We start from the raw sequence: 26,478 nt of genomic DNA on the forward strand, positions 1-26,478 counted from the left end.
ATGACAAACTCTTTCAATTTTTGTTTATCTGGGGATATCTTTGTTCTTTTTTAAAAAAGATTGTTTACTTTTAATTGAAAGATAATTACAATATTGTTTTGGTTTCTGCCATACATTAACATGGATAAGAGCCATAGATATGTGTACAACGCCTCCTTCGCCTTCAGATTTGAAGAATAGTTTTACTGTATATAAAATTCTTGGTTGACTGCTTTTCCTTCAGCACTTTGACTATGTCATCTCACTGTCTTCTAGACTTCATGATTTCTTTTTCTTTTTTAGATTCTTTTAGGTGATAGGTTAAGTTCTTTATTTGAGATTTTATTGTTTCTTGAGGTAGGCCTATATTGCTGTCAGCTATTAACTTCCCTTTTAGAACTGCTTTTGCTGAATCCCATAGATTTTGCAAAGTTGTATTTCCATTTTAATTTGTCTCAAGTTATTTTCTGATTTCCTCTTTGATGTATTTACAGACCCATTGGTTTTTTTAGTAACATGTTTGTGCTTTTTCAATTTTTTTTCTTCCTGTAATTGATTTCTAGTTTTATATCATTGTGGTCAGAAAAAAATTCTTCAGATAATTTCTGTCCTCTTAAATTTAATGAGACTCATTTTGGGGCCTAACATGATTTCTGATGAAAAGTCAGCAGCTAATCTTATTGTGGATTCCTGGTACCATATGAGTCACTTTTTTTTTTCCTGCTTTTAAGAGTTTCTGCCTTTCGAAACTTTGCTGAACTTTCTTGGATGAGCAGATGAATGTTTTTCAGCAAATTCAGAGAGTTTCAAGCATTATTTCTTCAAATACTCTTTATACTCCTTTGCTTCTCTTCTCCTTTTTTGGACTCCTACTGTGCATATGTTGGTATGCTTGTTGATGTCCCCTTGGTCTCTATTCTTTTTTTCTTCATTCTTTCTGTTACTCAGTCTTGATACTCTCAATGAATTTATCTGCAAATTCACTGATTCTTTCTTCTGGATATTTAAATCTACTGCTGAGCCCTTGTGGGGAATTTCTGATTTCAGTTATTGTAGTTTTCAACTCTAGAATTTCTGATTCCTTTTTTATAATTTCTACATCTTTGTTGATATTCTCTGTTTGGTGAGACAGCATTCTTATATTTTCCTTTAGTTCTTTGAACATGGTTTCTTTTAGTCTCTGAACACATTTAAAATACCTGGTACCATATGGGTCACTTCTCAAAGTCTTTACCTCTTAAGTCGAATGTCTGAGCTTTCTCAACGATTGTTTCAATTGATTGCTTCTTCTCCCTGTATATAGACCAATCTTTCTTGTATTTTCACATACCTTATAATTTTGCTGCTGTTAAAACTAGACATTTAAAATGACATAATGCAACAACTCTGGAAATCGGCTTTCTACCCCCTCCCCAGGATGTTGTTGCTGCTGCAGAAAAATACTCTGAACAACACAGGCCTTGGGTCAGATTCCCTCCAAGCCTGAAGCTCTTCTTTGGGTAAGTAGACTGTCACAGTGGGGTTTTTTTGCCTATGGGCATGGAGCTCATTTTAGGAAGATCAACATGGATTGAACACCCTCAGTGCACTCTGATCATGATGCCTCTTTGAGGCTCTCCCAAACATCAGATGCAGCAGCAGGGATCTTCCACCTCCACTCTTCAGTCTTTGGCCTGTCTCCCCAGAATCACTAGAGTGTGTTGAATCTGCAGATGTTACATTCAATGGTTCTTATCCAGCCTGGCCCACACAATCCAAGCCAGGCCTGGATGATCTCCCCTGGATGTCTGGCTGGGTATGTGAAGAACAAATTTCTAGTCTCTTCATCCAAGAAGGTCATATTAGGCAAAATAAGAATGACGCCAAAGCCTGTTACCAGTTGGAATGATCAGTGCCCAGATGTCACCTGGGCCAATAATTAACCAGGGGCCTGGAAGATGCCCAAAAGGTGGGCAGGGAGAAAACATATGGGTTACAAACGGTCCAAGCCAAAGGAAGACAGTGGGAGGGCTGACAGTCTAGAAGGGCCTTTCCCAGAGGCACAGATGGTGGGCACTTTGCCCAGGAGGGGCCTTCCTCCTTTCTAGTAGATTCAGGGTTAAGAAAAGAGCTGAGAGAACAGAAGTCTGTCATAGGCACACCCCCTACCCAGTGCCAGACTAAACAGTCCTGAGGGGAAGAAGGCGAGGATGCTAAGGCCCTGGGGACCTTCAATCCCAGTCTGACACAAACTATCTGTTTGTGCAATAAGCATCTGTTAAATGGCCACTAGGGTGTAATGTGACAAGAGAGTGGACTTGGAAAACACTCAGACCTGGATCCAAATCCAGACTCTGCCACTTACCAGCTGTTGTCACCTTGGCCAAGTTTTAAGTTTCTCTAAGAAAAAAAAGAAGATATTCACACCTAGCTCATGAGGTTGTCGTAGGGTTGAATGAGTTGCATTTTTATAGAGTGCTTCATGCATACTAGGTAGTTGATCAGTGAAAACTGTTCAACCTTTTTTGCAGCACTGAATAAAGGAGAGAAATAGACCATGCCATGTTTCCTGAAACCCTTCTATGACTTCCTCTGCCTTAATCATTCTGCAGGCTTGCCAGGATGCTTTCCAGGCTAGGGCAGTTCACCTTGCTCCCTCAGCATTCTAGCATCCAGGGGGGGAAGTTCCTGGTCAGCCCCCTTCCCAGAAACTGGACCAGGAAACCAGGGAACAAGAGTGTTGCTCTGGTAAAGGGTGCCTTCACCGGGGGCTGGGGGGACTTGCCAGGAAATGTGGGCTCTTTCCCCAGGGCTGCCCCGCAGCTGACCTGGGCCTCAGGCTGCCCAGCCACTGCTCACCCCCTAAGAACTTTAGCTCCTCATTCAGGGGGTCATCAGACACCCACCCAGGCCCTGCCCAGACCCCAGTCCCACCCCCACCAACCCCTTCCTTGTCATGGCTTGCAGTCTGCATGAGGTTAACCTCAGCTTCTTCCTGGTTGCCTCTGATTCACTTTCCTGACTCTGGCCGGATAATGGTTTGGGGTTTGGCTGGGCCCTTCTGCTTGTATACTCAAAGCCAGAGTTCCTGACCCTGCTGCTAACAGACACCCGCTGCATCCCTGGGCCATCCCCCCCTCTGTTTCCCACCTGTCCTGCCCTTTAGTCAAAAATCCTTGAGCTACAAGGTATCTGAATCTTCACCCTGGCAGGAAGTGCCTGGCTCTGCTGCCTTCTGCTGAGTACAACCAGGCTCTGGCAGCATCCTGGGTCCCCAGTGCCTGCCCAGAGAGGGGCTGTGTTTGGTCTGGGCACCATGGGACCAGCTGGCAGCACAGCATCGGAACATGCTTTATCTGAGGGCAGCCTTTGGAGTCCACAAGGTGCTTTGGGGTTCATCTCTGCATTTGAACCTCAGATCAGGTATTTTGTTTTTCATTTGCAAAATCATGTCTGACTCTGCGACCCCATGGACTGTAGCTTACCAGACTGCTCTGTCCATGGGATTCTCCAGGCAAGAATACCGCAGTGGATTGCCATTTCCTTCTCCAGGGGATCTTCCTGATCCAGGGCTCACATCCATGTCTCCCGCATTGGCAGGCAGATTCTTTACCACTGAGCCACCCAGGAAGCCCCAGATCAGGTTTATCTGGCTTGTATTCTTAAACCAGTTCTAAAGATGAGGAGAAACCCGAGGTCAAAGAGATTAAATACTGCCCCAAGTTCACACAGTTAGGTAGGAAGAGATCCAAGCCAATGGCCTGAGTTCTTTGGCTCTGAATCTGAAGTTGATAGTGTTCCACAGATACAATTGAAGCAGTGCCTGCAGCACATGAAGCCCAGGAAAGGCCTACTGAGATTTCTGGATATCTCCTGGGGCCTCCAGAAAGGAAAGTGAGGGACAGGGGCATTTGTATGTTTATTTGCCAACTCTGCTTTAAGACCTTGAAATATGCATTCTATCTGTTGCACAGGGGTCAGTTAGGGTTTTAAGTGCCTCATCTCCAGCAGAAGCTGGGGACACCTGCTGAAAATATCTCTTCTGCTAGTGAGTTGTAGTCATTAGAAATACATTCCATTTGGCTAATACCAAGAAAGCCCCTAGAAAAGGTCACCATTAAATCTGGCCAGAATTTACCTTACTAAACTTTTGTTCATGCATTCAATATTAGCTGTTTGATGCACATCTATTGAGCACCTACTGTGTGCCAGATACTCTCAGGTACTGGGATGCAAGGAAGGATGCAGCACAGTTCCTGTCATGGTCAGTGGCCTGGTGGGACAAATAGACAGGCCCTCAGTCTGTGGGAGCACAGGGGAGAAGGGAATTGAGCCAGGGTGGGCCTCGGGATTTGGGTCAGGCTGGGAAGGCTTCTCTGAGGAGGTGACTTCTAAGTTGGGACTTGAAGGAAAAAAACATGAATAAGTTTCTTCAAAAATCTTTTCTGAGGAGCTTTGGGTAGAAAGGGAAGAGTTAGCTTAAGAGAAATGATGAGAGACAGGGTGGTAGTGGGGACTTGGGACACAGAGAGAGGTAACTGAGTTGCCTGGATACTTGGTTTCTGGCGTGTTCGCTTGGTGCCCATTCTTACCTAAAACCTTGGCTTCCTAAGTCCGGGGACCCAAGCTTTCACGCAGTGCTGTCCAGTGTGATTTTGGAGACGATACGAATGCTCTGTTTCTGTGTTATCCAACATGGTAGACACATGTGGCTATTCAAATTTGAAGTGTGGCTAGTACTACAAAAAAACTGAATGTCTGCTTTTATTTCACTTTAATTAATTTAAACCCAAATAACCATCACATCACATAATGCAGCTCTACATGCTTCTGATTCTAAATCACATGTGAATCCCTTGAAATGTCTTGGAAAGCTTTAGAAGCCTGGTGCCTGAGATTCCAATTTCGTTGATCTAGGATGGGACTTTGGTACCAGTCTTTTTGGAAACAACCCAAGTGAGTTTCAGGAGAGCCAGGGCTGAGAACCATTGATTCAGTACTCTTAGCAGTGAGGAGGCTCCCCCACCCACCCCCCGCCTTGCCCCAGTCTTGCCAGGGGTGTGTATTTGGGCTCTGCTGGACCTTCAGTCACTCTGGACCTTCCCAGCACCCTGCTGCCCCTGAAAGGCTGCATCCTTGGTCTCCTCTCCAGGAGGAAGCTCAGGACTTAGGGCCACTCACGAAACTTGCTGGCTCTCTTTCCTTCTGCCAACTTCACCTTGTTCCCAGTCCGCAGACAGGGCTCATTCACTTCATAGCCCGCTAGGACCTGGACAGTAGGGCTCAGTGGTCAAGGAGCCTCCTCTTTACAGGGCCCTCGGGCCCTTGGACAGAGCCCAACCAGCCGTTTTCCTGGGCTGGGCTAGGCCGTGCTGGGGCAGAGGCTGGTGGCCAGGCATGAGGTTTGGCTGGTTTTTGTCCGTTTTTCCTCCTAAACGGATATGCAGATGAATGTGTTTGGGACAGCGATAATGCAGGAGGTTTTAGTAACAAGAATGGAACTTGGAGACAACCTTCCTTCCCCAAGTATTTTGAAAAATGCTTTCTGAGCTGGAGCTCCCCCAGTAGCTCCTGGCCACCCCCACCCGCACCCCCCATTTTTGCCATCCACACCCCAAAAGCAACTTTTTCCATGACTCACACATGGCAGCCTGTGCACTTCTTTTATTATTAAATATAAAAGCAGCTTCCTATTTTTTAAATAGATATTTAAATGACTTCATATAAAATAAATCAACCACTTCCAAGTATAAAAACAAAATCTCACAGTGTGTGAGCCAAAGTTCCCTCTCGACTTTCTCAGAGAAAAGAAGGGTTCCCGTGCAGGCAGCCGGGGAGCCACCCAGAGGGGGTGCAGGGCCCCCTCCCGCTCCTGGGTCACCAAGAGCGCACAGTTTCTGTGATGGGTTGGATTCGCTTTCTTGATCTTTAAAATACTATACGTTCAAGGGGTGGGGAGTGAGGGAGGAATGTTTTTTTCTGTGTTTTTTTTTTTTTTTCTCCCTTCCACTTTTAAATGCAGAGTTTTTAGTAACAAATATAGAGTCTGTGACTAGGAAAACGGGCCTCCTGGGGAAAGTTCTACACTGCCCGTTCCTCAACTGATAGCAACAGGGCAGGCAGGGACCAAAGGACCCTCACTTTCAAGGGCAGGAAGGGAAGCTCATAGGCCCTGGTCCAGCGTCCAAGTCCAACAGGATCTCTTGGTGGCGGGCCCGGAGCAGCAGGAGAGGAGGGACACAGTAGCACAAAGGCTGAGGGCAGTCTACTGGCCTGTCACCTGATGCCCAGAACTCAGAGTCGCAGCCACTGGCCAGTCCAGGGAGCTGAGGCCCTCAAGGCAGACCGGAAGCGGCTGCCTGGGCTCTCTGAGTCCCTCTCCCACCCTGGCTCACCTGGTTAGAGAGATGATGCTAGTGAGGGGTGGGACGAGAGCTGGAGGGGGTCACTGCCTCCCGGGCTCCTGACAGAGACACCGCTCAGCCCAGGTGTCAGCTGACAGCAGCCTTTGGACTGTGGTGGGAGCAGGGGCCTGGACAGGGAAAGAGGCCGGCCGGGGGGGGTCAGGGGTGCCGACCCCTCGCCACACCGCAGGGGCAGGCCCTCAATTTCAAAGACCTATTTGCCATCAGAGCTCACCCTGTAGTCTCTCTCTGTGTCAGTCCCTCCCCTCCTTTTCGCCCTCCCTTTAGTCATGTCCCTCTTGGGAATGTCAAAGTGCAAGATGCAGAAACCTGGGTGAACAACGCAGCCTAAAGACCAGCTCTGGCTGCTGGCCCCGGGAAACTCTCCCACCCTGATCCATCCCAGGCAGTCAGAGCCGGGTCAGCAGAAGGTCAGGGCTCAGGGGCTCCCTCAGTCGACAGGCGAGGCCGGCTCGGGCGCTCAGTGCAGGAAGCTGGGGAGAGGCTGGAGGAGGGGGAGGACGGACAGGTGTTTGCTCTCCGGGATGGATGGGGCAGGCTGTTCAGCAGGCAGGTTCAGTATTCACAGTGCGATGGTTTCCTTCAGAGGAGAGGCTCTGCACGGCCTCCTGGAGGAGCTCTGGCAGGCCCTGGGGGACGGCGGGGCAGAGGCCAGTGCCTGGTCTTGCCCTGGGCATCGCGAGCCAGGCCAGGCAGGTCCTGAGGGCCGGGTTGGCATCCCCTCTCTGCCTGGCTGCCGACAGAGGGCACGGAGGCAAGTGGAGGGTACAGACCCGCTCCGGGCGATCAGTGCAGACCAGCAGGCCCAGAGGCCTTCTCTTCCCGTCTTCCGGGCTACACGCCTTTACGGGAAATCCAACAACGCTGTCCCGCCCTGTGAATCTCATGCTTCTCTCTCTGGAGACAAGTCCCTGCTTGTCAGTGATGGGATCCCTTGGCGGCAGGCAGGTCCTCTGACACGAGGGCTCTTCCATTCCTCAGTGCCCACCCTGCTCTCCCATGTCCCGTGGGCCGCCGGGTCCCTAGAGGGGAATGGGTAGAGGACACAGCCCCTGAGGGGCAGAGGGTCCCCAGCTGGGCTTGGCAGCCTTCCTTAAGCGGATGGGAGCCTCCAGGGCCCCTGATAAATATCAGCAGCGTTGGGGGCATCCTCCAGCCCTCTCTTAGTCAGTCCAGAGTCTGAGGGTCAAGGGCAGAGGAGCCCCAGCCTGGTTGCTCTGGTCTAGCCCTGCTCTCCCGAGTCCAGGAGCTCTCATGGTGGGCAGGCCACATTCCCGGGAGAATGGTTGGGGAGGGGTGGTGGTGGCCGTCCCCACAGTATTTCCTCCCATGGAGAGACTGTCCTGTGCGCCCAGCTGTAGGGGAGAGAAAGAAAGGCTGTCAGCTGAGTGGGAGTCAAGGGAGGGGTCGCTGAGGACATGGGTGGGTGAGCTAGAGCGTTCCTGTGGGCTGCTGCAGACAGGACTTCCTCCCATCCTTTCCTTAGCCTTCCCCGCCACCCCAGACACCGCAAGGGCCCTGGGCAGCTTTCTCTGGCAGCAGCCCAAGCCGCTGGACAGACTGGCCTCACCTCCTACCTCCTCCTGGGGAACTAGGGACCACGGGGGAGGTAACAGGGCCTGGCAGAGGTCTGAGCGGCGTTGGGATGGGCGTTACTCAAGTGGAGGGGTCTACCAAGGAGGGAAGGGGGCACTTGACTGTCCTTAGATGCACCCCCCACCCCAGGCAATACCATCTCACTATCTTTGGTCTAAAAAAATCAAGAGCAAATCCTGCTAACTCTAGCCAAGAAGAGGATTTTCTCATTCCCACTCCACACCATTCATCACAGAGGTCATCACACACAATACTCAGGGCAGCAGGGCAGAGGTATCTGAAGGGAAAGAATTGGGGGCAGTTCCAGACAAGGAAACTCCCACCCTGCCATTTGGCCTGCTAAGCCCTAAGCAAGCCAGCCTCCTTCCGGATGGGCCAAGGGACTTGCCTCCCTGCATCATGCATAGGAGTCAGGGCCCTGCTGTCTCCCAGCCTTCCCCCATCCTTGTCTTCAGAACGCTTTGTTCCCAGAGCAGAAATCCCCTGGCCTCCATCCAACAGTTTGACTTTGGACCCTGTGCGGAGCTTCCCTCCCTGACTATCCCTGGGCCCTACCAGCAAAACCCGTGATGGATAAGGAGGAAAGATGGGACCATAGCTTCTGGCTTCTAGCCCATTCCCATGCTCTGGAAGGCAAGCGGGGAAGACCATAAACTGGACATGAGCCATGCTCGGTATGGCTGGACCACAGGCCCTGCTGGGGCTAGAAGGGAAGAATAACCAAGTGGGCAGGCTCCAGCCCACTGCCCCTCTTTCTTGGTTCCTTGGAGTGGAGGGGTCAGGGTCCACATTTCCTATCTGAGGGTCCCTCTCTTATACCTCTGCCTCTGTGTTTCCCCCTCTCATTAGGGCAGCCGTCTCAGCTGGCCCTAAGGCTCCTGCTGCCTGGCCTGGAGACCACTTTAGGGCAGAATCCAAGTAGGGGTCTGTATGTGGCCCTGGCCCTGGATCACTCTCTAAGTGAAATCTTCAGGGGAGGAAGAAGAAAGCTTGGGAGGGCCTGAGATTAGGCAGGCAGAAGGCCAAGGCCAAGGAGGGAGGTGGGGACCAGTCAGAGGGTGGTACAGCATTGAGCCGTGAAGTCCCCAGGGACCCTGTTCCATCCTCTGCTTGCCAGTTCTGAGGGCTCTGCCTCATTCTTACAGCCCTGCCACTGTCCCATCTGACCCATTTGAGTCCACCTTACCTACAAGGTGGACCCCGGGAAGTGTTATCTTTTTCACATGTGTTCCACATGTGTTATATCTTAAAGAAAGAAAGAAAGTGAAGTCGCTCAGTCATGTCCGACTCTTTGCTACCGCATGGATTGTAGCCTACCAGGCTCCTCCGGCCATGGGATTTTCCAGGCAAGAGTACTGGAGTGGGGTGCCATTTCCTTCTCCAGGGGATCTTCCCGACCCAGGGATCGAACCCGGGTCTCCCATATTGTAGGCAGACGCTTTTACTGTCTGATACTGTTCTCTAAATAGGCTCCCCTGGTTTTAAGCATTTGGCAGATACCCTATCTCTGTAGGAGTGGCCCAGACCTGTCATTCTACACACTAGAAGGCCCTGAAGTGCTGGCTTGCATTTGGCATAGGTGTGACTAGAAACATGAATGGGCCAGCCTGCCAATCGGCAATTTAGGCAAGCAGCCAGCTAGCCAATCAGCTTCATCAATCAACTAGCTAGTTAGGCAGTGACTAGCTAGTTAGTTGGTCAGAGTCATCCATCCAGTTGGTCAGCCAGTCAGAATCAACTAGTTAGCTAGTTAACTGGTCAACCAGAAGGCTGGCCAGTTAGAGACAGCCAGCCAGGGTCAATCAGCCAGTCAGCCCTGGAGCTAATCAGTCAACATCTATTGAGTTCTTAGTATGAAGCATGAAGAGACCCTCTCTGTTTAGGACTTAGGGTAGAAAAAAAATGCAAAAAAAGTAGAAGACACAGTCCCTGTGCTTCAGGGGCTTACAGACTCCTTAAGGGTACTCATATGCATAAAGATTTTAAAATGTATGAAAATAAACAACATCCAAGGAAGTGCAAATCAATATAGCAAGTTAAATACAAAAAAGATGAGTAGGAACTAAAGGAGCAACCAGAGGATGATGGAGACCATCAGGAAGAGCTGATTCCTGCAGGCTGATTGTGGTTTGAGGGGAAGGAAGGGAGGAGGGCTGCGGAGTGCCTGGAATTGGGGCGCCAGGGGTGAGGAGTGATAAGAGTCACATGTTTATCAAATACATGGGCGAGGACAACAGAAGACACTCACTGATGTGCAGGAAACATGCTGGGAGGACTGTGAATACAGAATTAGGATTCAAAACAATTTCAGTTGGCTCGGGTGAGGGGCTGAAACCAACAAGGTGGTTTTTAACAAGGATGAATATAAATTCCTGCACACTGGTTTAAAAAAAAATTAAGTTCTCCAAGAACAGGATAGAGTCCGCAGGTTTAGGGGAAATGGAACTAGGGGGTTCAATAGACCACAAGTTTAACATATGACAACAGAATGATATGGTGGTTAAAAAAACAAAACAAAAGAGCAATGCAGTCTTAATTGGTACAAATAGAAGAACACTGTCCATATCAAGGAAGGTAACAGTCCCTCTGAACTCTGAGCTGGTCAGACAATATCAGGGAGCACTATGTCTAGAGCTGAGAGTCACATTTTCAGAGGAACACTGACAAACGAGTGTGTCCAGAGGAGGACGACCAGGGTGGTGAGGGGTCTGAAAACCACATCATATAAGGAATGTTTGAAGGTCTTGGCCACCCTTAGCCTAGAGAATTCTTAAAGGGGACATGGACACGTGCGTTTAAATATTGGAAGGCTCTCATGATGGGGAGGGGGCAGGAAGCCAATTACATTCAAATAAGGAAGGACTTCCCCACGGTGCTACTGGGACAGGGCAAGGAGCTTGCCTGTGGCTGAGAGTGTGTAACCAGAAGCAAGCTGACTCCCCATCAGGGATGCAGAGAGGGGAGGCCTCTCTGCAGTGGGATTCTAGACCAAATGACCCCCGAGAGCCCTTCTAGGACCATGCTTCTATGGCTCCATGGATCTAAAAGCAGGGAGGCAGAAATGGTCTTGGTTGGGAGGAAGGCTTCAATCAGGGTGCACATAGAGAGGAAGCTGGCAAGAGATGTGTGTGAGGGGCTGCTGCTGGAGGAACTTGGGAGCCAAGCTGAGAATGTTGAGTTGAAGTGGTTGGTGATGCAGAGCTGCTGAAATTCCCCTGGAGGCTGACGACTTTACACAAACAGTGTGGTTGCTTTGGGATGAAAGATTGCAGCAAAAGTCGAAGCTGGATGCAGAAATAACAGCCTGATTCAGAATTAATAGTACCTGCCCTCAGGTGGAGGGAGTGAAGTTGTGATAAGAGACCTGAGGACCCGGGGAGAAGAGGGTTGGCCAGACTTGGCGATGGATGGAAAAGGGAGTAGGAGAGAGAGAGAAGGGAGTCACAGGTGGGAGCCTCAGGGGAGTTGGTGGTACCACAAGCAAGTTAGGGTGAGTGGAAAATTTGGGTGTAACCAGTTTTAAGGAGTGGCGAGAGCTCCTGATCAGCATCTTACCTTAGGATTCTGTCTACACTGGCAGCTCCTCCTGTCTGTCCTCCTCCTGGGTCAGGAGGCTGTGGGCAGAGCATAGGGCTGGTATAAGATTTCAGCAGAGGCCAAGGAGTGAGGGAACCCCAAAACCCTCACCCACATGCTCCAGCCCTCTCAGATTTGGGAGACCAGAACTGCCTAACCCTAAGAAGAAATTAGGAAAAATCCCAGATATCTAGGGAAGAAGAGATATGCTTCCTTCTTGCCACCCACCCCCCGAATCCTGTTCTCAGCTTCATTTCCTTAGAGCAAGAGGCAGAAAGTCTCCTCCAAATCTAGACGGAAAATAGATGCCAAGACAGGCACCCCCCTCCCAGTGCCTACCAGAGCCCCCTCCCCCAAACTCTCACCTGCCCTCTGGTTGCTCCACGGGAGAATCCACCATCTGTGGCTCTCGATGGCTCTGGGGGGCAGAAAAGAGCTGGCTCAGTGAGGAGCTGGGGGAGGGTGGGGGGCCGGGGCCCTATCCTCAGGCAGGGCTGCCCTGGGGCTCTATGAGAGAGTTACCCAGGTCTTCCCTCAGCCAGAGAGCCAGAGGGCTTCCAGAGGCCGCTCCTATCCCGGGACTCCTTAACCCCCAGCTCTGCAAAGTCTCCAGGAATGCCCTGCCCTGCACAAGCATCACTTTTCCTCCTCCGTCTCCCGTCCCGGTTCTCACCGCGCTGTAGCCCAGGAAGAATGTCTCCTACTTCTCTGCGGCGTCCCTCTGGCCGATCTTGCAGCCTGAGCCTTCCCCATTCTTGAAGAAACCCTCCACTTGCACCTCCCACCCTCTGTGTTCAATCAACTTCCTGTCTCTCAGAGTCTGAAGAACCCAGCCTGAACCCAAGTCGTCCCCTGCCCTGCTCCTGCGCCCAGGCTCTGCCCCACCCCACGAGCCGCCCTCCTCTCCCCCATGGGGCTCTTCTTACCCGCCGCCGCCGCCTGTAGAACAGGAGCCCGCCGACGGCCAGCAAGACCAGGATGATACTGGGCACCAGCAGGCGGAAGACAAAACCAGGGAGCTGGGGGTCGGAGGCTTCCTTGTGCTGCCTCTCATGGCCTGCGTCAGTCAAAGGAACGGAGTTAAAACGGGCCGGGGGCCTGGCCGCCCCCTCACTTGCTTGTCCTCCTTTCAGCTCTGCGGGACTCCTCCGGTCCCTGGTGCTCCTCCTGCCTTCCAGCTCCCCAAGGGACAGCACGTGGCCCCCGGAATGGCTTCTGGGGAGCTTTGGCTGAGAAGAGGGGACGGAGGGACTGCTGAGGCCTTGCGGGCGCAGTCCTGGAGTCTTGGCCAAGCCTGGCTCCTGGTGGTTTCTGGGCGAGGCAGAGGGACGGTCTGTCTTCTCAGGTGTGTGACTCCAGGCCTCCGTGGGTCTCATGGGGCCCAGTGTGGGCAGGTGTGTGCTAGTTGCATCCGCAAGCCGCAGCCCCTTTCCTGATCCAGAGAGTGCTGAAGATGCTGGGAGGATGTGACTGGGGCTGGCAGGCTCTGTCTGGACCCTGCGTCCTCCCAGACTGTAGGAGGAAAACTCTGCCCCTTGGGGCATAGGACCCTCACTAGCCTCTCCGGAGGCCTCTTCCAGGGCCATGTTAGCACCCAGCAGAGAGTCAAGAATGTCTTCCATCCCAGTGACAGGGGCTCCAACCGAAGGGCCAGGCTGAGGAGAATCTCCAGTGGGGCGGCCCTCAACGCCTGGGGTCTCTGGCGACTCAAAGGTCTGGCAGGTGCTCCTGGGTGGTCGCTGCTTGGCACTGCCCGGGTCCACTGTGCGAAGGGCCTGCTCTTTGGGCAAGAGGGAGCTGCCGTCTGTTGCCTCAGAGTCAGCCCAGGTCAAGCCAGCCATAGGGGCTGTGGAGGGGGTGGGGAACTGCTGAGGGGAGACAGAGGCCAGGTCACTGCTAGGGGTGGCTTTGGGGTACAGGCAGTTGCAATCAGGCTTGGTCACCACATCTGAAAGAACCACAGAGAGAAGGAGAGAGAAGGATGGGGAGGAGATAGAGTCACCAGCCTCCAGCACAGCTTTCCCAGAGGGATGGAGAGGGGGTGTGGGTCTGGGGGGTCCCCTCAGGCCCTAACTCAGCCCTGGGGCTGAGGTGAGGACAGGACTGGAGCCAATGCTCATGACACAGGCTTTAGACAAGAAAGGAACAAACTGCAGGAAAAGAGCAAAGAGTGGGGTTTAGACACACAGGTTGGGGGATGGGGTCAGGGAAGACCAGAAAACTGCCCTTTCTGGAGATCCAGACGCCAAGTCAGGGGTGACGATAGCCAGCCAAGATGTTGAGTAGTGGCCTCCAACACAAGACACCCTCAAGCCCCCAAGACACTGTTGGTTGGAAAGCCGCAAGGTGGGTTCATGCACAGCAGGGGGCTACGCAGCCACGACCACAGGCGGGAGCAGGCTGGGGCTGGCATGTGGCCAAGGCTTGAGGCCTTGGGGTTGAAGCGACGAGACTGGACTTGGCCATTGGCAGGCCGCAGAGCCTCAGCCCTTGCCTCGGGGAGCAAGGTTGAATGTAGGCGGGTACATGTGGCACAGGACGCAGAGACGAGGACAATGCAGGGTACATGTGTGCGCAGCTGGGCCAGCGCTGCCCGGGGTTTGAATGATGCTCAGACTTCAAATCCAATCTTGTCCCTTGAGGGGACACTCAAGGCATCCTGGGGACTTCTGGAGCCAGGCTATCCTGGTGATTCATAGCAGGGCTCCTGGAGCAAGCCCTGACTCCCGGATGGAACCTCTGCTGTGTCCACGGAACCCCCCATACGTTCAGCCAGCCTGCAGAGCCAGTGGGAAAGCTGCCATGCCTACAGGGCTCTCTGAGAGGGCCCCGTTTTCCACTCCCTGGTCTCACAGCCACCAGCTTGATCCTTCTTGATGCCTCAACATGCAGACATACGTAGGGGTGCATGCACACACATGTCGGAAAAGACATGTGCCTGGGACCACTCAGAGGTACACGAAGCCACAGACGTACACAAAACAAGCACGTCTACACACACAGGAGCACGAGTAGCAGCCAGGCTGCCTCCCAGGGGTCCCTCCAGCCCGATGTGTCACCCCCCCCCAACCCGGTGCACCTCTGTTCCACTCACCCTACCCCAGCCTCACACTTGCTGGCCCCTTCCAGCATGCTTACCATGGCTGGAGCATTTAGCAAAGCTGTTGCTGCAGTTCTTGCTGAAAACGTTCCAATCCTTTTTAAGGAGATTTTTTGTTTCATTAAAGACATTCTTGATTTTCTCCAGCAACTGGAGAGGCGTCTCATGGAATGTTCGGACACAAGCCTGGAGGGAGAGCAGAGCCCCCTTGATGAGAATAAGCACTGGTCCCATGTCTCTAGCTTCTTTGTCAAACTCCCTTGGCCTTTCTCACATCCGTCTTCTTTTTCTCTTGTTTTCTCCCTGCCCTCTACCCTTGTTTGTAGGACCCCTATGTCCTGAGGTGGTGAGATTTATCATTTATTCATGGCTCCATTTAGCACATAGTTATGTGCCAGGCATATGGAAACTACCTGGGAATCGTGTAACGAATGAGAGAGAGGTGGTCCCTGGCGAAGTTGGACATTGAGTCCATCAGGTCACCAGCATTGTTACAAGTGCGGTGAGTCCTAAGAAGAATTATCTGAGCATGTTTAACAATGGGAACTAAATGAGGGCTTGGGAGAATCCCCAAGGAACTGACTAAAAGATGAGAAAGAGTTAACAAGAAAAGGAGGTGGGGTTGGAGAGAGCTGTCCAGGTGGTGGGAATAGACTGTGCAAGAAAGAACCGGAAATGTTAAAAGATGAAAAAGAAGGCTAGAGTAGGCTATAGCACAGCCATCTAGGAGGAGAGTGGCCAGAGATGCAGCGGAGAGAGGTCAGCGAGGACCAGGTCCTGTGGGGCCTTGTTGGCCGTGTCAAGAACCGTTAACCTTATACACAGAGCAAAGAAAACTTCTGGGGCATGTTGGGGAGGTGGGTGGAGCCTAAGACCCTAATCCTTTAGAAAGAGCATCCTTTGTGGTGAGGAGAAAGGCCTGGAGGAGGCCATGGGGCTGTGGGTCCTTCTCTGGCATTGGTGTATCTTGACAGGAGAGCCCAGACTGCCCCAGTCCTGTCTGCTGAGCTGCTATTTTCTCTTCTGCTCATGGGACCTAGGCCCCCCACACCCACTGGGGCTCTGAGAACATCACACTCCAGGTTTTCCTCCCTCCCCTTGAGCTGCTCCATCTCAGCCTCCTTACTAGACTGCCCACCTCCACCTGACTTCCACAGGCTGGCATTCCACTCGCCCCCAGACACTGTGCCCATGGCTTCATCGCATCTATAGCCTGCCTGCTGATGACTCCCAAGTCCTTCCTTAAACTGAGCTGCACAGGGAAGAACTATGGGCTTTACTAGGCACTGAAGTTCTTGAGAGCACCACTAGATGCCCAGGGGCTGTGCACAGTAGGTCCTCAGTAAATGTTTATCAGATAAAGGAGAGAGGAATGCGGGAATGGGAAGCCCCGGGCTTGGCTTCATTACTCACCAACTCAGCAACTTTGGCCAAACGAACTTTCCAGCTTAGGCTCACCTCCTCATTTGTCAAGTCAAAAGGACAATCCCTGCCTGCCTCCCTGACAAGGCAACTGTAAGGAGGAGGTGAGCTCTCTTCCTCTTGTCTTTCTTACAAAATATCTGTGCTCTTCATACCTCACCTCATACATCACAGTGAAAACAAGGACAGAATGTCCTGGTGTCTACCTGTCTCAACCGAGGCAGTGGCTTTTCACCTCCCGAGCTCTGAATCCCTCCTCTGCCAGCTTCTCAGGAGACCTGCTCCTCTAGCTTCACCTGCTCCCCACCTCCCAGCATCCCTGCAATGTGCAGGGCAGGTGGCTTGCTAAAATACAAGATTCCAAGGCCCACCCACAGACCTAGTGAATCAGACTTTCTAGGGGTACATACTGGGAATTTGCATTTAAAAGTTTTTGTGTTGTTTTTTTTTTTTACTAGAAGTTATTTGAGTTTTTATTTGTTTAAAGGGAAAGCTGCTTTGGAACTGGAAATTTTAAATGAAGACTTCCTTTTGCTTTTATTATTATTATTATTAATCACACCATGCAGCATGTAGGATCTTAGTTCCCTGACTAGGGATCAAACCCACACCCCTTGAAGTAGAAGTGTGAGTCCTAACCACTGGACCACCAGGGAAGTCCAGGAATCTGCATTTTAAACAAGCTCCACAGATGATTCTTATGAACCTCGACCCTGAAAAACCACAGATCTAATACTTCTCCTATTTAAAAATATTTCCTCTCTCCATCCCACCCTCCCTCCAGCTAGCTCTCTTTTTCTACATTTTTTTTGAGCCAGGTTCTTCCACAGTGCTGTCTCCACTTCCTCACTCTCTGTCCACTTGCTCTGGCACCTGCCTCCAACATCCACGTTGCCAAATCCACCAGACACTTTTCAGCACTTCTCCTGCTTGACATCTCAAACCCCGGTTGATAAAGGTGACTACTCTTCCCATCCTGAAACGCTCTTTGACATGGGCTCGGTGATCCCACGCTCTCCTGGGTTTCCTCCCACCCCTTATGCGGCTCTTCAGTCTCCTTGCCAGGCCCCCTTCCTGTGCCTGACTTCTAAATAAATGCTGAGATTCCTGGGCCTGTTTCTCTTCTCACAGTTGGCAATGTTATGAAGACCCCTAGCTTCACAGATGACCTTCAGACCGACACTGCTTCCGTCTGTCAATCACCAGCCAAACTCCAGACTCGTACACCCAGCGACTTACTCAACATATCCACTCAGTCATTTCACAAACATCTCAAGCATAGTGTGCCCCAGCCTGAAACTCCTGCCCTTCCCCCAAACCTGCTCTGTCCCACTTCAGCATCACCAGAACTCTATGGGCTGCAGACAAAACCATTGTCATTCTTCTCTTCCCTCAGCTCCACATGGCCAATGCGTTGCCAAATCCCCTGGCTCTTTCTCTAAACTCAGAAGGTGTCCCCTGGCCTCACCTTCACTGTACAAACCTAGTCCAAGCCGCCTGGACTTGCGCCTCCTGCTGGCTGCGCAGCCTCCATCCCTGATCCCTACACACCCTTCCCAGCACAGCAGTCAGAATGGTCTCACAGTGCAAGTTAGACTAGGTCCCTTGGAGAAGGAAATGGCAACCCACTCCAGTACTATTGCCTGGAAAGTCCCATGGATGGAGGAGCCTGGTAGGCTACAGTCCATGGGATCGGAAAGAGTCGGACACGATTGAGCAACTTCACTCATTCACGCTTTAAACAAAATCCCACATTTTTTTCGACCCAGCTGATCTGGATCACCCAGCTGGGACCCAGGCTCCCACCTCCGTGGCTCTCTTGCCTTCACTCTCAGGCCTTGGCCATGCCAACCACGTTGGGAGGGGCCTGAATGTGTGTGCTCCTGCTCACTTAGGGCTCTGTGCCCAGCGTTCTCTATTCTGGAACACTCTGACCACTTTTCACGCTTCCTAACTCTTACTCATCTTTGAACCCCGAGTGAATATCTTTTTACTCAGAAGCCTTCCCTGTCTCTTCTTCCCCACTGCCTTTTAAATCCAAGTCCCATTTCTCTTTTCTGGAGCTCCACATACGTCTTCTTCCTGGCTCTCTCCCTCACCTCCTCTGGTCTTCACTTTCTGGTTTGCTTTCTGCAATGCAGTTATTGCCACTTTACTTCTACTTTATTTATGTATTTTGTTAACTGTCTCACCACCCTCACATCTAAGCTCCATAGAATGTGGGGAATTTTGTCTGATCACAGCTGTTTCCCAGAGTCTAGAACAACATCTGGTACACAATAGACACTCATTGATTCTTTGTTGGATGAACGAATAGTCCTCATGGGTTAAAATTCTGTCTACTTGTGACATTGTTTGTCTAGTGACTGCCACCCTCACTTAACTATAAGCTCCCAGAGGCTGGGAACCATGCAGTTCCTGCTCATGAGGAACATCAGCAAGGCTTAGTACCGTCCCTCCTGCATAGTGAGTCCTCTGAAAAGGTTTGTGGAAGGAATACGTGAGTGAGAGCCCAAGTGAGCAATGGCCTGGGGTGAGGCCAGTGAGCATCTCTGTGCTTACAGGCAGGGGTGGTACCACCGCAGCTGCCCTCTGCCCTCTCTCCCTCAGTGCTCCCAGCTCCAGGACCCTCCTACCTTGTCCTGCTCCTCATAGTCCATGGTGAAGCAGCTCCTCAGCCTCAGAGAGAGTTCCTGGAGCTGGACAATGACTTTGGCATTGGGGGTGTTGTCTTTGAAGCGCATGGTATCCTCCATTATGTCTTGCACCAGGAGAAATGCTTTCTTAAGGTAGCACACGGGATCATCCTGGAAAGTAACAACCTGGAGTTTATGACCGGGCTGATGCCACTCGGGAGCCCAGGCTCTGTGCTGGATGCACCCCTCCCAGACAGACTGCCCTACCACTGCTCCTGAGGAGAGGACCATCCACTCCAGAAGACGGAGGACACTGCCCCCAGCTGGCTTTCACTCTCCCTTGTTGGGATCTGACACTACTGGGGATTGCCTTCCCTACTGATTCCCTTTCCTAGAGGGAAGGAAACGTGGACTCTGACCAGAGTAGTGCTTGGATTTCCGAAAGGTGAGCTCAGATTGAAGGTGCATAGGTAGGGTGGGTTCTGAGAAGCTTCTCTTTTTCTGTCTCTGACCCTCTTTTGGCTTGCTTTCACAAGAAGCTCTTTACCATATGGTTCCTTCTAATCCTCCCAGCCACAGGGGTACTGGAGACTACCCCAGGGTCCAAAGAATAACCTCAGTGTTTTGTCTCCCTAAAAAGATGGTGGATGCCTCAATGAAGACTCTGCTTTAGCTCTGTATTCCTAGTACCTGGTCCGATAGGTTCCTTGTAGTAAATGCTTGGTGAGGTGAGAGTGAGCAAGTGAGTGGAACACTGAGGTTACTCCGTGGACAGTAAGATTTGTCTCCAGTGCTAATGGAAGTATGTATGGGTCAGGTGTGCAGAAGCTCAGAGATGGGAGCAAACCCTGGTCATGATGGTGATTTTGTATCAGGCAAGAAGATGAATAGATGTGGCATAAAAGCTGGGGTGGGGACAGCTGGAAAGGCATTACAGGCATCAGAAAGAGCATGTGCAGAGGCTTGGAGGCAGGAAGGAACACGGAAAGGGGGAGTGGGTTGGACTGTGTGATGGGGACTGGAACTTGTAAACGCAGGCTAGACAACCAAGGCTTTCCCCTGGAGTGAGGGGGTCTCCGGGTTCAGGAAAGGCAGTGAAGATAACAAGTTGTGGTTCAGAGAGCTCCCCCAGTGGTGGGATGAGGAGCGCACAGGAGGAGAGGAGGCCATTTAGGAGGTTCCTGAAATTGTCCAAACAGCTGATGGGGTGGCACTCCGGAACCTAGAGATGCTGAGGAACCAGCATCACTCGGTATCTGGTTGGGCGTGGGATAAGGAGGAAGAGGGAAAAGGCTGGACTGATTCCCTTGGTTGCTGGTCTGCCTGTTAGATGGAGGTGACGTCCTTAAGCAAACCATGTGACCTAGAAGAAGTATTGGTTTGCCTTAGGCCTTACAGCCTGCCTTCCTGGGTTCAAATCAGGCCTCCACTTCTGAGCTATGCCCTCTCCCCTGACCTTTCATAAACAAGATGAGTAAACCACACGGTCGGGATCAAAAGTGCCTGACACATTGTAAGACCTTGACATGTGCCAAGCCAGGAGAAGGGCACAGCAGGGGACTTGAGCCTAGGACCCTGACCAACCCTGGACCCTGGCACCCCAGACTTGGGCACCCAGGGGTCCTCACACGCATACTCTGAGCACCTCTAGGATTTCTCCTGCCCACATACACCCACCCTGGTAAGTGCATACATATGGCCCCATGGGTTTTGTAAACAGCCATAACTCACCAACTGCTCCTGGTCTACAAACTCGAAGGAAATTTGGCACGAGGTCTCCATCTGACTGTCAATCTGTAAGAGAGAGCAGGTTAGTGGTGGCAGGTGTCTGCAGCTCCACTGAGCTTGCCTAAGAATGGGGACTAGAGTTTCTGGGGTTTGATCCTCATCCACCTCCCCCAACCATACGTGAGAAGACAGAGCTAAGGTTAGGGGAAGACCTGTGACTTCCATATGGCGAGGGGAGGGATGGAGAAGAACAAGAAGCCTCGGTCTTGTACCTCCTACTTTGTGAAGTCTGACAGATGCCAGTTTGTTATAAGTAAGAACTGTCTAATACAGCATAGAGGACATAATCTCCTGTGGGAGGTAGTGAGCTCCCTGTCCTGGAAGGAATTTAAGCAGAGGTTAGACAAGCTCTAGGAATTCAGGATATATATGGACTGGGTCTAGATGCCCTTACAGCCCCTGCTGCCCTTCAGAGCTGTGGTTCTGTGATTCTGAGCCTCAAAGAATGCAGCAATTCTTGGTCTACTTTGTATTGCTACAGCAGCTACATACAGGAGGAAAAGCATAGCGGGTAAGAGAGACAGGAGGCCACCCCACCGGCCCAAACTGAAGGCCCTGGAGCTGACCTTAGCCAGTGGGGCTCCACCCTGCCTTCCTGGCCAGAGGGATGGCAAATTCTGTTCTGAGCGGGACAGCAGCCATGACAGCAACCTGATTCTGCCTGGCTGAACCACACTAGGAATTGTTGACATCTCTGCTGGCCTGATGAGGGTGAGGCATGGGCTCCTTCAAGGCCCGGGTGAGCAGGCCATCCCAGCCCCAGGGTTCGGGCAAGAGCCAGGGAAGTGTCGGGGTAGGGCTGGGAGTCAGCTGGGAGCCTCCCTTCCAAACCTGGCTGAGGCCCTGGTGCCAGGCTGGCGGCACATCTGGGAGTCCAGGAGCTAGAGGCAACATTTGGACACAGAAGGCAGACTGGGCTGGCTCCTGAAGGGAAGCATCCCATCAAGGGAGAGCAGGCTTTACAAGCCTTTTCAGAGTCCTTGATGGACATTCTAGGCCATAGTTAGCCCAGGCAACCAGCTAGAAGCCCACCCTGTCCCCCGCCTGCAGGAGAGCTGGAAAGGGCTTCAGGATTGGGGGTGGGGGTGGGGTCAGAGGCATTGACCTTTAGAAGGTCGATGAGAAGAACATCATCTGTGGAGCTACTGGGAGCCACAAGCCACATCCTGCACGGCCGTCCTCCTTTGCCTACAACCCCTCTTTTTGGCCCTGTTCCCTGCCTCCATTTCCCCAGTGGGGAGAACCTGGGGTAGGGAGGACCACACACTCACCAGTTGCTGCAGGAACAGCAGGTGTCCGTTCCCAATCATGTGGCTACAGTTCTCCGACACCTCCTCGGTAGCAACACTGCTCACCAGGAGACAGGCCAGCAGCAGCAGCAGAGGGCCCAGCCATGTCTGTGATAGAGAGGGCATCATTTTTCCCCAGCTCTCTCACACTCCCCAGGAACCACCCTGCCCTGCTGAGGATGGAAAAACAAGGACCTCAGACTTACAGTGCTACAGGCTCGGCCTCTCATCCCAGAATACACCATTCCCAAAGCCACCTTCCTCAAGATTTCCTAAGAACCATGCACACCCCTGCTCTCCCTTGATAACAACCCAAATGTCATCTCCTCCAAGAAGCTTTCCCAGATTAACCCAGGCCAAGCCATTCTACACACTGAACTTCTAATGAGGACATGGGAGTTGTGTCTACCAGTCTAAATGCCAGTCACACAGGAAACTCCTCTAATGCAGGACTTGCTTCTACCCATTATTCTGACTCTGTAACATCAAACACTGAGCCAGGCATCTTGGGAGCTACCCACTGCTCTCAAGTTCATGTTCCTACACTGGCTGGCTTCCACACTTGGAGCCAGAGACATCTCTCTGGGCCCAGCCCTTCCTGCTACCTGATTCCACGCATGTCTGGCTCTGCTAATGGAAAAACCAGGGGCCCAAACTCAGTTTCACTGGGAACCTATCCTGCATCACAGACCTTTGGAGCCCTGGAGCTGTGTGTCAAAAAGAGCCCAACTGATTAATCAGAGGCAGCAGTGCCAACTCTAGACCATCCCTGGCTGGCACCTGTCTATCGGAGTTCCATCAGGCTCTGCATCCAGCCTGACAGCTCTTATCGTTGCAAGAACATTTTCTGAGACCTCTCCCCTCTTTTAGCAACCCCTGAGCCAGTAGCTACTTGTCCCCAGAGTGATGGACGAGCTCCTGACACCCTGTCTTTCCACTTCCTTCCTCCTTGCCAAAGTCCGCTTAGCCCTCTCCCTGGCTCTAGGTACCCGCTTCTCCAGCCAGAGGCAGAGAAAGACCCTTGGGCTGTCTCTCTCCAGATGGATGTCGCCTCCTGGCAGGTCTGGGAAAATGCTGTCAAGGTGGGGTGTGGGTTGGTACCTTCCTGGGTTCTGGGCTCTGCCTTTTAATTCAGATGCTCAGACAAATAGTGCAAACAAATAGCACACTGGAGGCTGTGAAACAGCCCACAACAACATGCTGATTTACATACAACTAAAAGCCTAAAATGTTTGTCAGCTCTTACCAGGGAGGAGAAGCCCTGGCTGGGCTCCAGGGAGGTTGCAGGGAGGAGGGGCCACAGTAAGACCTTCAAAGTTGGGGGAGGGGGGTGGATGGGTTGGTGGGGAGGTGGGGCGGGGAGGGGGAGTTGATGGCAGAGAGAGGAGGGGGAAGGGGGGCCTGGAGGAAAGAGGCTTAGGATGGCCCAGTGCTGATCAGCACCAGGGTCTGGTGAGGGTCCTGGTCTGACCTGGGAGAGGGAGACTGTGGAAGAGGGAGAAGAGTCATGGAGGGAGCAGTGGGCTCTGTTGAGGAGGGAACTCTGGGTGGGAATGGCTGTGCCAGCCCTCAGGAACCTGCAGTTCAGGTCCCACGGGAGGAAACTGGGCCATGCAGAAGTTATGTCTCTGCCCCAGACTGGTTGCCCCTGAGGCTTCAAGCCTCAGGTGTCTGGTTTGGAGGAAAGGGCCCATGGGGAAGGGGATGCTCAGGAAGACAGACTTGCCACTGACAGTTTAAGATATTGATGTTCCAGGGCAGCCAGGAGGGGGCAATGCTTAACCCCAAGGGCTGCCTGGTTTCTGAGGTTATTTCAGGCATCAGTGTGGGGAGTGTACAGCCACCATGTGGGAGGCTGACTTTGAAGGTGGCCAAAGGGGACCACCCCTGCACCTGGGGCCTTGACTTGGCCTCAGAGGAGGAACTGGACAGGTACCCAAGGGTTAACACTCTAGCTCACGCCTGGCTGGGCTGGCTCTTCTCCCCCCTCCTTTCTTCTTCCCACCCACCAGCTTTGGCCTCTGGGGCAGCCCTAGGAATCTCTGCTTCAGGCTCAGAGAGACTCTGGGACATCTCAGCCCAGCCACCCATCCTCACCTGCTTCTCACCCTCTACCAAATTCCCCGATAAAACAGTCCCTGGAGAGACCTTAGCATGAGTGGACCCTCAGGCTGCCCCTGTCTAAAATCAGCCTCTTTCCTTCCACATTTACCTTCCTCCTCTTTCCTCACCATTTCTCACTTCCAGCCCCTATTTGTCTTGTTGCCCGTCACCTCACCCTTCCTGACTTCCCCTCCTAACCCCATCTCATCTCTCTCAGCTGGCTCTTCCTCCTCGTGGAAGGAAGGGCTTGTCCCTATCACCCTACTTGCAATCTCCCTCCCTTATCCTCTGAATATTTTCTCTCACTGCCCACCCCCTACACCAGGTTTCTCCTCTAGAATTCCTCAGAAGCAAACCCATTGGGAGACCACTTACTGTTCATTAATGGAGTCACTCTGCACCATCTAGCAGCTGCCCCAGCTACAGCCCATGGTTAGGGCAGGGCAGTGGTGAACAGCCCGCAGCCCCTGTCCACAGTTCTGCAACCCCAAACCTTCCTTCCACCTCCTCTACCATCATCAAGTCCAGGAGCTACCCGACTGACTGAATCTGAATCTGCAGGAAGATCCAGAGCCGGCACCAGGCAACTCTGGTACCCCCATCCCCCACAAAACGGACTTGATCCAGCCACCCAAATGCCCAACAGCTCCTGTCTGTGAGCTGGAACAAGTAGTGGCTTGCCCAGGCTCCTTCCTTCTGCCTTGCATTCTATAAACTGGATGGTACCTGAACTTTCCCCATTCAGAAGCACCCACTCCCCAGCAGGACCTAGAAGCATGCGTATGGCCCGTGTGGAATGCCCCCTGGGCAGGCGCCACCCTCAGGCGCACAGCCATTCCGCCTGTCCCTTGGCGGTGGAGAGAGTCTAGGACGGAGCTACTGCCCCTTGACTGCAAACCCCTCTCCTTTGCCCGCAGGTGGCTCTGCGTGCCTCTCCCTGCAATGGGCCAAGCAGTCTGCCCTTCCCCAAAGAGGTGCCGCAGCCCCAGGAGCAGCTGCAGGGCCGCCTCTGGTCCCAGCCCCAGCGCAAGAGGGGCCTCGCGCAGTCGGCGTGCAAATATGGGCCGGGTGCCGGGGGGACGGAAGAGCCTCGGCAGTCGGCGCGCGCTGGGGCAGTGGGCTCCGAGGAGCCGCGCCGCGCCGCCAAGCTCCAGTCCCAGCCCGGCCCGGGCCCGGCGCCGCGGCGATCGCTTACCGTGGGAGGGCAGCGCCCGGCGGCGCCCCGCGCGGTCATACGGGCAGCTGGGTCCCGGCCGGGCGCGTCGGCCGCCCTCGCTCTGCTGCTCGCTGCCTTGATCGCTGGCCGCTGCAGAGTCCGCGCCCTGGCCGAGGGCCGCGCTGCTGACCCGGGAGTGTAGAGGGACCCGCGGCGGCGCGCGGAGCACCCAGACAAACTTTCACTTTCCCCTAGCCGGGCTCCACTGGCCAGCTCCTCGGCACAGCCTTTTAAGCGGACTTGTGAGGCATGTGGTTTATGGGAAATCACCTTGGACAGGCGCCAGACACACAGACACACGCACACACACAGGCGCGGGCGCACTGACACAGACACACACACTGCGGAGGCCCACTGAACGCCTCCCCGCCCCCACCCAGCGGGCCGGTCCTCTCCGTTCGTCTTCAGTCGCCCTGCGTGCTGCGCTCAAAGCCAAAGCCTTCAAGAAAGCAACGCGGGCTCCGCCGCCTCCCGCCCTCCAGCGCGCGTATTTTGGACAGAGCCTGGTCTTTCCTTCCGCGCTCTCCAGGCGGATCCGGTGCGCGCGCTCTCTCTCTCTCTTTCTAATATTTGTCTCGAGGGACTTTCCCTCTGGGTCTGAAAATTCCCAAATCTGAGCAGGAAATGGCCTGAGAGCAGGGGCAAATACTGGAGACCGGGGCCTCCCCGACTGCGCTTGCTGCGGCACCTTGTGGCGCCTTAGTCAGCAGGTTTGGGGGCAGCCCTCTCCTTATGCAGCCCCCAAAGCGCCCGCCCAGCCTCTGTCTTCTCTGCTGGGGGCAGGGTACAGGCAGAGGGGTTACTGCCCGGCCAGGGGGGGGATGAATTGTGTCCTGTGACTGGGGCTGGGACACTCTGCTGTGTCCCAGGAGATCCTTCCCACACCCGATCCGCAGGTGATATAAACACTGACTGGAACCCAGTTTCCCTCCTGAGCCTCAGACCTGGGGAGATTGGCACCCAAGCCCTACATTTCCCTGAGGCTTTTGAAAATGCATTTACTGAAATGATTAAGCTCATTTTGTCTCTATATGAGAATGAATCTAAATGAGGCTAAATAGGACGAGCCTGTTAGTCATAATGTCAAATTCAAGAGCTTTTTCTTTCTTCAATTCACTAGGATTCAATGCTTCAGTCTCTCCGTGGCTCCACCCACCCCCAGCCCCTGGGAATTACATGATATGCAGCCATGTCTGGAAGGGGCATCTCTTGTCACTTATTCCAGCCCCAATTAGTAATTTTACACCTGCTTGCTCTTATTAATACTGGTGCCTCTGTTTACAATACATTCCTTCCCCAACTTGTGCTTAAGGCAAACACCTCATCTGTCAAGGCTGAAGTTACACCACATCCTTCACCAGCAGAGCCT

At 52.7% G+C, this 26,478-nt stretch overlaps 1 protein-coding gene across 2 annotated transcripts; it reads right to left on the bottom strand.

Annotated features, from left to right (window-relative positions):
* Window positions 1-5,604: 5,604 nt before the first annotated feature.
* CSF1 (colony stimulating factor 1) lies at window positions 5,605-25,534 on the bottom strand. 2 transcript variants are annotated; one of them, XM_065907246.1, is made up of 9 exons: window positions 25,089-25,534; window positions 21,773-21,898; window positions 20,445-20,507; window positions 18,714-18,884; window positions 14,694-14,841; window positions 12,482-13,503; window positions 11,921-11,973; window positions 11,535-11,593; window positions 5,605-7,738 (listed from the first exon to the last, which is right to left on the bottom strand). In XM_065907246.1, exons 1-8 carry the CDS (start codon window positions 25,125-25,127, stop codon window positions 11,548-11,550), a joined length of 1,668 nt encoding a protein of 555 aa, XP_065763318.1. In that variant the 5' UTR covers window positions 25,128-25,534; the 3' UTR covers window positions 5,605-7,738; window positions 11,535-11,547. The 2 variants fall into 2 exon arrangements, with proteins under 2 accessions (XP_065763318.1, XP_065763324.1); XM_065907252.1 differs by having other exon boundaries at window positions 12,482-12,612; window positions 25,089-25,528.
* Window positions 25,535-26,478: the final 944 nt, after the last annotated feature.

This window comes from Muntiacus reevesi, chromosome 1, assembly GCF_963930625.1.
Source record: "Muntiacus reevesi chromosome 1, mMunRee1.1, whole genome shotgun sequence".
NCBI lineage: Eukaryota > Metazoa > Chordata > Mammalia > Artiodactyla > Cervidae > Muntiacus > Muntiacus reevesi.